The sequence below is a fragment of the Triticum dicoccoides genome, chromosome 2B (genome assembly GCF_002162155.2).
Source record: "Triticum dicoccoides isolate Atlit2015 ecotype Zavitan chromosome 2B, WEW_v2.0, whole genome shotgun sequence".
Taxonomy (NCBI): Eukaryota; Viridiplantae; Streptophyta; class Magnoliopsida; order Poales; family Poaceae; genus Triticum; species Triticum dicoccoides.
In genome coordinates this window covers 492,041,204-492,053,411 of record NC_041383.1, presented here as the reverse complement: position 1 = coordinate 492,053,411, position 12,208 = coordinate 492,041,204, and the positions used below count along the sequence as shown (strand labels likewise).

At 47.7% G+C, this 12,208-nt stretch overlaps 1 protein-coding gene across 1 annotated transcript; it reads right to left on the bottom strand.

Annotated features, from left to right (window-relative positions):
* Window positions 1–7,730: 7,730 nt before the first annotated feature.
* LOC119364412 (putative lipoxygenase 5) lies at window positions 7,731–12,008 on the bottom strand. Its single transcript, XM_037629889.1, has 7 exons — window positions 11,469–12,008; window positions 10,561–11,079; window positions 9,985–10,308; window positions 9,796–9,881; window positions 9,248–9,660; window positions 8,890–9,156; window positions 7,731–8,799 (listed from the first exon to the last, which is right to left on the bottom strand). Exons 1-7 carry the CDS (start codon window positions 11,857–11,859, stop codon window positions 8,046–8,048), a joined length of 2,754 nt encoding a protein of 917 aa, XP_037485786.1. The 5' UTR covers window positions 11,860–12,008; the 3' UTR covers window positions 7,731–8,045.
* Between the last annotated feature and the right edge of the window lie 200 nt (window positions 12,009–12,208).

Here is a 12,208-nt window from a genome sequence, read left to right as displayed (position 1 = left end):
TGAGGATAGAGCTCAAAAGAATGGGGAAATCTCAGATGCAAAAGCTCTCCTCGATGGGGAAGAAGGGTGCCTTATATAGTGCCCCACCAAATCTGCCCGTTATGCACAGAAAAACGCAGCCCGGAACTTCTGGGCAAGCCCGGAACTTCCGGGCCCCCTATTGAACACATATGTGCAAACTCTCTGGTTAACCCGGAACTTTCCCCGGAACTTGCGGGCCCCGGAACTTCCGGGCTGCCCGGAACTTCCGTCCCCGCACAAAACAGCCAGCATACCTAAAGTAAAACATGCATAACTTTTTCATACGAACTCGGATTTTGATGATCTTGGGCTCGTTTTGAAGCTATGGAAAAGCTCCAGGTCCTCAGATAGAGAACCACACAAAATAAACCAAAATGTAGGGTGCAAAGTATGGAAATGTTAGATCATATATTTTGGGAAACTATTTGGCTTTGGCTTTTCTTTGGTATATAGGATATGAGTGGAATTGTGTATAGAAGATGTTGACTTGAGCAAATCCATCACAAACCCCTTTGATCCCCTCTTAATAGTGCGGGATCCCTATAACTCAAGAATCATAAAAGAGCTACACTACATAGCTATCGAGAATCCATTCTTGAGTGTATATGTTTCTTTTTGATGGTCATCACTCCACAACACTAACGTCAAAGGAACTAATACCTTTGACATGAGCCATTCACTTGAGCTTGATGTTGATGTTTCTTCTTGGCTCAAGATGAAGGCAAGACATTGGTGAAGTCTTCAAGTCTCTCCCCCATACACAATGCGGGGAAGCTTTGCTTTGTATTCATCTTCACTTGTCCATCATGTGATCATCCACAAGCTTCAAGCATGTAATCCTTTGGGATGGTTATCTTGAACTTGCCCTTGTCAACCATGATCACCAAACACTTGATGTCATCCTCTCATAGACACTTGAAATCTCTTTCTCGACGCGAGCCCATGAGAATCACCTAACCCTCAGAAACATAGACGACACATAGTATGGGTTAGTACACAGAGTGCAATTGATAATTTCTTATCATACCACAAGATCCTATGTGGTGCATCATTTGCGCTCGTGTGTTGACCATTTAGAGTTCGATCTTTGAGTTCCATCTTGGTAAACCTATATCTCTACTCCATGTTTAATCTTGACGTCTTGAAGGGTATATTGAATTCTTCACTTGAATAGCTTGCTTGAATACTTGATCAATCATGACTCACACATGAGTCCATTTTGATTCTATCTTTGAGCCACTCCTTAAGATACTCCAATGAACTTAATTTTGATCATCTCAATGTAATGTTGCTTCAAAGGAGTTGTCTTCCATTATTATTCAATCATATTCCAATGGGACTAACCTTCAAATGTATATCTCAATGCAAACATTAGTCCATAAGGATTGTCATTAATTACCAAAACCACACATGGGGACTACATGTACTTTCAACTTTCCATGCCTGTAGTAGTAGTAATTAAAAGAAAACCCAAAAATATTTCTCGCTCTTCTTTTGCTTGTTGGAAGCTTTCCCGTGTAAATAGTTTTATTTTTTTCTTTTCTTTGAGGGTTGAGAGGAGAAGACCATGATGAAAAATGTTGAATGGCTCTCATATGCATTATTGTTGATTCAACCAAGAGCCCATATTACCTTGTCTTCTCCTTTGAATTGAATGCTTGCAGATTCCAGCTTAGTCCAATGCACGTGCACTATGATTACTATCCACACCGTTCGGTCGTGCAAGTGAAAGGCAATAATGACGATATATGGTGGACTGATTGAGATGAGAGAAGCTGGTATGAACTCGACCTATCTTGTTTTTTAAAATATGATTAGTTCATCGTTCCTGATTCAGCCTATTATGAATAAATATGTTTGCAATGACAATTAGAGATTATAGTTGCTTATGCCATGCTTAATTAGCTAGGAGTTTATAATGGTTTACCTTGCATGCCAACATGCTATTAAAATGGTTGTGATGTGGTATGATAGGGTGGTATCCTCCTTTGAATGATTCGAGTGACTTGACTTGGCACATGTTCACGCATGTAGTTGAAACAAAATCAACATAGCCTTCACAATATTATGTTCATGGTGGATTATATCCTACTCATGCTTGCACTCAGTATTGATTAATTTTAATGCATGTTCATGACTATTGTCGCTCTCTAGTTGGTCGCTTCCTAGTCTCTTTCTAGCCTTCACTTGTACTAAGCGGGAATACTACTTGTGCATCCAAAATCCATAAACCCCAAAGTTATTCCATATGAGTCCACCATACCCTCCTATATGCGGTATCTACCTGCCGTCGCAAGTAAATTTGTATGTGCCAATCTCCAAACCTTCAAATGAAATTCTGTTTTGTATGCTCGAACAACTCATGTATCAACTAGGGTTGTCTGTATCTTCCATGCTAGGTGGGTTATTCTCAAGAGGAGTGGACTCCGCTCCTCACTCATGAGAAAATGGCTGGTAACCGAGATGCCCATTCCCATGCTCAAATCAAATCAAAATAATTGCAAACAAAACTCCCCCAGGATTGTTGTTAGTTGGAGGCACCCGTTGTTTCAGGCAAGCCATGGATTGATGCTTGTTGGGGGAGGGGGAGTATAAACTTTACAATTCTGTTTGGGAACCACCTATAATGTGTGTAGCATGGAAGATAACAGGATCTATCAGTTGTTATGTTGACAATGAAAGTCCGCTCAAAATATTATTTATCTCTATTTCAAAATCGAGCTCTGGCACCTCTACAAATCCCTGCTTCCCTCTGCGAAGGCCCTATCTATTTACTTTTATATTGAGTCATCATCCTCTTATTAAAAAGCACCAGCTGGAGAGCACCGCTGTCATTTGCATACATTACTGTTAATTTATATTGAGTACGACTATGAATGGATCTCTTTTACCATGAATTACAATTTTAGTCAGCCCTTGAACTTCAGAGGTGCTCTGCATTTATGTTTTGCAGTCTTAGAAAGGGCTAGCGAGATACCATCTCGTTATATCATATTATGATTGTTTTGAGAAAGTGTTGTCATCCGAGATTTATTATTATTGCTCGCTAGTTGATTATGCCATTGATATGAGTAAACATGAGACCTAAGTGTTATTGTGAATATGATTAATTCATAATCTTTGCTAAAAACTTGAATGTTGGCTTTACATATTTGCAACAACAAGAACAAACAGAGTTTGTAAAAGTTTTTCTTTATCACTTTCAGTTTGTCAACTGGATTGCTTGAGGACAAGCAAATGTTTAAGCTTGGGGGAGTTGATACGTCTCCATCGTATCTACTTTTTCAAACACTTTTGCCCTTGTTTTGGACTCTAACTTGCATGATTTGAATGGAACTAACCCGGGCTGACGCTGTTTTCAGCAGAACTGCCATGGTGTTATTTTTATGCAGAAATAAAAGTTCTTGGAATGACCTAAAAATCCACGGATCAACTTTTTGGAATTAATAAAAAATACTGGCGAAAGAATCAGCACCAGGGGCCCACACCCTGTCTACGAGGGTGGGGGGCGCCCCACCTAGGGAGCGCCCCCTGCCTCGTGGGCCCCCTGAAGCTCCACCGACCTCAACTCCAACTCCATATATTCACATTTGGGGAGAAAAAAACAGAGAGAAGGATTCATCGCGTTTTATGATAGGGAGCCGCCGCCAAGCCCTAAACTCTCTCGGGAGGGCTGATCTGGAGTCCATTCGGGGCTCCGGAGAGGGAATCCATCGCCGTCGTCATCATCAACCATCCTCCACCACCAATTTCATGATGCTCACCGCCGTGCGTGAGTAATTCCATCGTAGCCTTGCTGGACGGTGATGGGTTGGATGAGATTTACCATGTAATAATCGAGTTAGTTTTGTTAGGGTTTGATCCCTAGTATCCATTATGTTCTGAGATTGATGTTTCTATGACTTTGCTATGCTTAATGCTTGTCACTAGGGCCCGAGTGCCATGATTTCAGATATGAACCTATTATGTTTTCATGAATATATGTGAGTTCTTGATCCTATTTTGCAAGTCTATAGTCACCTATTATGTGTTATGATCCGTTAACCCCGAAGTGACAATAATCGGGATACTTATTGGTGATGACCGTAGTTTGAGGAGTTCATGTATTCACTGAGTGTTAATGCTTTGGTCTGGTACTCTATTAAAAGGAGGCCTTAATATCCCTTAGTTTCCAATAGGACCCCGCTGCCACGGGAGGGTAGGACAAAAGATGTCATGGAAGTTCTTTTCCATAAGCACGTATGACTATATTCGGAATACATGCATACATTACATTGATGAACTAGAGCTAGTTCTATGTCATCCTATGTTATAACTATTGCATGAGGAATCGCATCCGACATAATTATCCATCACTGATCCAATGCCTATGAGCTTTTCACATAATGCTCTTTGCTTAGTTACTTTACCGTTGCTGCTGTTACAATTATTACAAAACTGATACTGTTACTTTTGCTACTGTTACCGTTACTTCCATTCCACTTTGCCATTAAATACTTTGCTGCAGATACTAAGTTATCCAGGTGTGGTTGAATTGACAACTCAACTGCTAATACCTAAGAATATTCTTTGGCTCCCCTTGTGTTCAATCAATAAATTTGGGTTGAATACTCTACCCTCGAAAACTGTTGCGATCCCCTATACTTGTGGGTTATCACTGTCGTGCTGATGAAACTCTCCCTCGACCCTCTGCTGGATCAAGAGTTCGAGGGACATCATCGAGCTGAATGTGTGCTGAACTCGGAGGTGTCGTACGTTCGGTGCTAGATCAGGTGGATCGTGAAGACGTTTGACTATATCAACCGCGTTAACATAACGCTTCCGCTTTCGGTCTATGAGGGTACGTGGACACATTCTCCCCCTCTCGTTTCTATGCATCTCCTAGATAGATCTTGCGTGATCGTAGGATTTTTTTTGAAATTGCATGCTACGTTCCCCAACAAGCTCCGCCATTGCAAACGTTTTGCACCTTTTTTGACGGTTCTTTTACACCACCGTCTGCGATTAATGCATCACACACAGTTTCGTGAAAGGTTCTCTGATCGTAGTGTCGCATTAGCAGCATCCTGCAGTAGTGACATGCCCCAATCATGAGCTCTCAAAAGAAATTATCTTACAAAAAATTTATACTTGGCTTTCTCATGATAATCAAACCATGCTCGACTCTACTTCGACTGGCTCTTTTATGAAGAAAACTATTGAATTCAGATGGAACCTTCTTGAAAGAATTAAATGCAACTCCGAAGATTGAGAACTTGAAAAAGGTAATGAGTCAGGTATAACCCTTAAGTTCGATTGTGTTAAATCTTTTATGGATACCGAGGCTTTTCACAAGTTTAGCACTAAATATGGACTTGACTCTGAAATGGTAACCTCTTTTTGTGAATCATTTGCTACTCATATTAATCTTCGTAAGGATAAATGGTTTAAATATCATCTACCTGTTAAAGAAAATACCGAGGAGCCAGTTATAGTTAAGGATGAAACTATCATTTACAATGTTGAGCCAGTTGTGCCTACTGCTTATATTGAAAAACCACCTTTCCTTATAAGGATAAAGGGACATGCTAAGGTTTCAACCGTGGTTACAAAAGCAATATTAGAGCACCTAGACCCTCTGAACAACGTAAAGTAGAACCTAATGTTGCTATGATTAAAGATCTCTTGGTTGATAATGTGGATGGGCATGTTATTTATTTCTGTGATGAAGCTGCTAGAATTGTCAAAACCGATATTAAAGATAAGAATAGACCCGTTGTTGGCACGATTGTTGCCTCAGTTAAAATAGGAGATCGTTGTTATCATGGTTTATGTGATATGGGTGCTAGTGTTAGTGCTATTTCCTTTACTTTATACCAATAAGTTATGAATGATATTGCACCTGCTGAAATTGAAGACATTGATGTTACTATTAAACTTGCTAATAGACACTATCACACCAGTTGGGAATGTTAGAGATGTTTAAGTCTTGTGTGGGAAAATAAAATATCCCACTGATTTTCTTGTTCTTGGTTATCCACAAGATGATTTTTGTCTCATTATATTTGGTATATCTTTCTTGAACATTGTTAATGCTAAGATAGATTACAACAAAGAAACTGTCAGTGTCAATTTTGCTGATGTGTCTCATGAGTTTATTTCTCTAAATTTCGTAGACAACCTCATGACAAAGAATTGCCTAGTAAGGATATAAATGGTCTTGCTTATATTGCCATACCTCCTACTGATTTGTCAGAATAATATTTGTTAGACCATGAAAACGATAAGCACTTTCATGAAAGAAATTAAATAGATAAAATGTTCTTTGATCAACAACCTATCCTTAAACACAATTTACCTGTTGAAACTCTGGGAGGCCCTTCTCCACCTAGAGGTGATCCTGTGTTTGAACTAAAACAATTACATGTTACTTTGAAATATGCTTATCTTGATGAAAAGAAGATATATCCTGTTATTATTAGTGCTAACCTTACAGAGCATGAGTTTATTAAAAACTCTGAGGAAGCACCGTGCTGCTATTGGATATACTCTTGATTATCTTAAGGGCATCAGTCCCACTTTCTGTCAGCACAACGATGATTAAATCCTAAGACGAGTGAAGTGGTAAGAACTGAGATATTAAAGCTTTTGGAAGTAGGTATAATTTATCCTATAACTGATAGTAGATGAGTAAGTCATGTTCATTGTGTCCCTAAGAAATGAGGTATTACTGTTGTTCTTAATGATGCAAATGAACTTATCTGGCTATAGAATGGTAATTGATTTTAGAAAATTAAACAAAGGTACTAGAAAAGATCATTACCTTTGTCTTTTATTGATCAAATGCTAGAAAGGTTATCTAAACACACACACTTTTGCTTCCTTGATGGATGATAACCCACAAGTATAGGGGATCAATTGTAGCCTTTCTCGATAAAGAGGAGTGTCGAACCCAACAAGGAGCTAAAGGTAGAATTTATATTTGCTGCATGTTCTATCAACCACCGATACAACTCTACACACACTTAACATTTACTTCACCTAGAACAAGTATGAAACTATTTTGTAGGTGTGATAGGATAGGTTTGCAAGATAATAAAGAACACGAAATAAAAACTAGAGGCTGTTTAGATAAAGAAACAATTAAGTTAATTTTAGTAGAGAGCTTTTTGTCACAAGAAAATTATTTGTCCCTAGGCAATCGATAACTAGACCGGATGGCATTGCTGGATGGCCTGCAGTTGGTCGCCCATCAACTCTCAGCGCCCCCAAGTAGTTGACACCTCCCCACAGGCGTCTTGCATCGTTTTGTTTTCCATTTTTTTGGTCATGTTTTTTTCGTTGCCCCAACGGACTTATTGTTTCCTTTCTTCATACTTGGATGACTTGTGTATGAACGTTCACCGGTGCTTTATTTATAAAGCCAGACAAAAAACTGTTCGAGATACTTAGCTAAACCATTCCGGTTTTTATTCACAGTCTACACAGTTTTGCTTTTCGATATTTGGTATGCCTTTGTTCAAAGTTTTGCATTATGAGTTGGACCAATGCAGCTGGGCCAAAGTATTGTACATATAGTTACAGTACCGTTATGTTTTGTTGAATTAGTTTCCCTTGTGATGTTGTTTTTTAATGTAGGCCAACCAAGTAAGCCAAGACAAAATTGACACTGAATTATTTTGAGGTCTTACTATGAATTACTTTCCATTATTATGATGTTCTCAAGCATGTTTTGAGCTAGTACAGTACTCTGAATTATTTTCCATTGATCTACACAAGTTTCAAGCATCTGTCGGAATCCCTTTACTATAGGAACTTACAAGATCATTTACACATTCCACTATATTAGCATGCCCCAATTTTTTAACAGAAAAAAATGCAATTAAATCTTCCCCTATGTGGGCCCAAATCAATGGCGATTCGGCCTTCGTAGTGAACGTCTCAGCGAACTTGTCTACTTTCCCTGAGACGTTCCCCCTGCGGCCTGCCCAAAGTAAATCGAGGCTGAAAAATTCCCACGGTCCCTTCAATTTACTCTCTGCGGGCTAGATGGTGACGCTGTTCGGGACGCCTCGGCAGGTAATGCCCGGCCCGGACGACGGCGCCATGAGCTCGTACGGCAGCACGCCGGCGCCACAGCGGTTGCGCCGGGCGGGGTCGGCGTTGCGCCGCTCGATCTCCTCCTCGGCGCGGCGCACCTCCGCCGCGAACTCGCGCGCAGCAGCCAGCGCCGCCGGGTCCGCCGTCCACTCCTCGTTGGGCCGCTCCCCGAGGTACTGCTCGTCGGCGGAGTGCGTGGACAGCGTGTCGATGACCGTCATGAACGTTGTCGTCTGCGTGAGGCTGGGCAGCGCCGACAGGTAGAACCGGTGCGGGTCCGCGACGAGGTGCTCGTACTCCGGGTCGCTCTCGGCCGGCACCAGCCGGCGCATGAGCGGCGGCCGGTTGGGGATGTAGCCGCCGAGCGGGTACTGGCCGAAGTTGAGCGCCGCGTGCTGCGCCGAGCACAGCCACACCAGCGTCGTGAGCACCGATGCGAGGTCGCCGGCCGTCGTGAGGCGCGGCCACCACGGCGCGTCGCACTTGTCCGGGTGCCCCACCTGCACGGCCTCCGTGTACCACGATTGCAGCTCGTAGTCGTCCTGCACGGCCTCGTCGGACGGGTAGTAGGCCGTCACGTAGGCCTCGCACCACCGCGCGATGGCCGACCAGAGGAGCAGCCCGTCGGTGGCGTAGGGGTAGTCTTCGATGAGCAGCCGGAGCCCGTGCGGCTGGCTCGCGTCCTCCACGGCCATACCTCTGCGACAAACCAAACACCAAATGAATCAGTCGCCTTCCTTTGCAACGGTCGACAGGAACAGAGCCATTTGAACTGAAGCGTGTAAGTACCTTCTGATGAGGTCGGCGGGGAGGCCTTCCTGATCGAGCCGCCAGAGGTTGTCGTAGGCGAAGGAGCTCATCTCCATGCAGTAGCGGCCGGGGGTGAACCCCGACTCGATGACGCCGTCTCCGTTGATGAGGATCTGCCGCGCCAGCGCGTTGATCTTGAGCGTGTAGCGCATGTGCGGCTTGAGCAGCTTGAAGATGGGGTGCATGGCGCTCATCTGCCGGTGCGCCGCGATGATGAAGGGCTCCATGCACGCGTGCGTCCTCAGCCTGTGCCGCCAAAACGATCATTCAGCTCAGTTTGTCTGCAACCATCGCCGGCCATGCAAAAATCAGAATCGGAATGTTCAGAGAGGCGTACCAGTGGTTAATGAGCTGGTGAACGCCGGCGTCGTTGGAGCAGACATGGGCCTTGGCGAGCTGCCACAGCCAGATATTGGTGGCGTCAGCGGGGGGCGTGAACACCCGCTTGGCGCGCTTGCAGTCGTCGGTCATGGGCGGCAGGCACAGCTCGATCGCGATCGGCTTCAGCGTGCCACCGGCCGTCAGGAAGAAGAGCGTGCGCGTCCCGTAGGCCTTGCGGCCGTCCAGCGAGTTGATCCGGTCCAGGAAAGGCATGAAGATGTCGTGGTAGTCCAGCATGTACAGCTTGTTCTCCTCCAGCGCCTGCTGCACCGACATGCCGTCCAGGTTCCCGATGATGTGCTCCTCCGTGATGGCCGACTCCGGCGGGCCGTAGACGGCCGGGTCGAGCCTGCTCACCGGCGGGAACACCTAGAAAGAAAGAAGGCAAAACGCTTTCCTCAGGCCCATTGCACGCACAGGGTTTGCAGACAGCAACGTACAGTTGTTCAGCTCTGTTTTGGAAGCTGCAGAGTTGCCGTGTTCCGCGCGAGAGGGACGGCTTACCTGAAGCCGCTCGATGTTGACGGGGTTGATGCCAGCCAGCGCCTGCCTCGCGAACTCGTCGTCGCGCAGCCACGCGAACTTGTCCTCTGCACCAGGCCAAGCCAAGAAAACAAAACAGCGTCAGTACAAAACAAGAAGCCATGGCGTATCTTATCGTATCTCAGTGGATGATTCGGTGGGGCTTATTACTCTTGATGATGTCGGGGGTGTCGTAGCGGAGGAGGCCCTCGCTGTTCTCCTGGATCTTGCGCACGAAGGGGATCTTCTGGAAGAGCTGGTCGTGGAGGGCCTGCTTGAGGCGGAGGCCCTCCTTGAAGAGGTTGTCGACGTCGTGGAAGCCGGCGAAGTCGCGGCTGTCCGGGGACACGGAACTCACCAGCAGCGGCATGAAGTTGTGGAGCAGCGCCTTGATGGCGCCCTCGGACAGCATCTCGTTCTTGCCCTCCTCGAACTCCTCGTCCCGCGACACGTAGATGGGCTCCGGGTACTCCACCCTGCTCTCCGCGCCCTCGTCTGCACCAAACCAAACGCAACGGCCGCGTCAACGTCAGTGACGATCGGGTGGTTCGGATATGAAAGCAACGCGCCGGAGCCGGACCGACGGTTTCGCTCCCGCCATGTCGGGGACGACACTGTTGCTATCGAAGAATTTATTGGATGGATGGATGGATAGATCGGTGGAGTCGACGCCGACGGTGGTGCCAAGGCAGGGCGGCCATCAACGAGAAGAGAAGAGAGGAAGAAGAAGAAGGGAAAGCGACTTGCCTGTGACGGTGCTTGGCCGGGCCGTCCGCATCCGCCGCGGGTACGGGAGCTTGTCGCCGCCGAGGACGGGGCGCTCGAACCCGGCGCCCTTGTCCGGGTTGCCCAGGTCGTTGTACACGTCGTAGTCGTAGGCCCGGTCGGTGGTCTTGCGCACGCCGGTGCCGCTGCCGCGCAGCTCCTTGAGCTCCCGTCGCCGGAGCTCCCTCAGCCCCGGCGGCGTCTTGGACGGCAGGTAGGGCTTGTTGGTGAAGAAGACCCGCGGGGCGGGGTCGACGCGGGTGGGCTGGACCCACGAGTTGCAGGTGAAGTGCGCCGGGCCGGACGGGAAGCCCTCCACCAGGATGCTCTCGATGAAGAACTCGCGCTGGTGCCGGTTGAGCACGGTGACCGCGCCCGGCTCGCCGAAGGCCGCGTCGACGGTGAACTCCGCCGTGTACACCACCAGCTCCGCCTTGACGTCCCGCTTCTCGAACCACCCCACCAGCCTCGACTTCTTGCTCTTCTTGGGGCCTCCCTTTCCTGGCAACAGCAGAGAAAAGCGAAGATCCACTCAGCTCAATGCATGCTTCCATCCAATGATTCGCTATGATTTTGATACTCGAGACAAACATGCCACATGTGAGAAGAGAAAGAAGAAAAATCAAATCAATAAACAGAGCGATGGGTAGATTGGGTTGGTGGCCGTGCGCTCGCTCGGCTTCCATGTGGACACGATGACTCGAAAACGAAGGCGCGCACGCGCAGGTCAAGAGCCACCAGCTGGAATATTCTCGCCCCTGGAGCTGAGGCGGCGAACGGAAAGCGGGGGAGAAGAAAAGAAGAAGCTCGATTCAAAGATGCAGCCAGGGGGCCACGGAATTCAATTTCAAACGCAGCAGGGAAGCTTCGCGGCGGGGACGGGAGCTTACTTGGGTCCGTCTCCGTGCTGATGAGCTCGAGCAGGACGCTCCGGCCGACCCTGTCGGCGTAGGCGTCCATCTGCTCGGCGACCTGCTCCTTGACCTCCACCTTCCGCTTCCGGCGCACGGTGACCACGGCCCTCGCCGCCACGCTCTGCGGGTGCGCCTCCGGCCGGGCCACCCTCTCCGCCGGCGCCGGGGTAAGGACGACCCGCTCGGCCAGGGCGCCCACCGGCACCTTCGACCTCACCGTCCTCCTCGACGGCCTCCCCTGCCTCCCGCCGAGGCTCGCGAAGCAGAGCCCGCCGCCCGCGCGCTCCCGGCCGCCGCGCGGCGCCGCGGTGCTGGCAGAGCCTGCTGCCTGCAAGAACGATCTCCCCAGCAGCTCCATCGACGGCATGACCGTAGAAAGAAGCTCCCCTCCCTCGTCGGCGCAGATTAAGAAGGTTAAGATCGCCGGACACGAAATGGTCAAAGCAGCTGGCCGGGAAGAGGGGTATGTTTCTCGCTCTGGATCTTGGACCGGACACCAAGCCCTGTTTTCTTTTCTGCTGCCTTTCTCTCTCGTAGTGGGGGCTGGGAGCGCATTATATATAGGTCGCGCGCGCTCGCGGGGGCCTTGGGAGGGAGGAGAGCGAAGGGTAGCTAACCCAGAGGCAGAGGCAGAGGGAGAGGGAGCGCGCGGTCGTGCGAGGGCTGGGAAACCACGAGCGCGATGTGGAATCCCCGCGCCGGCCACACGTGTTCCA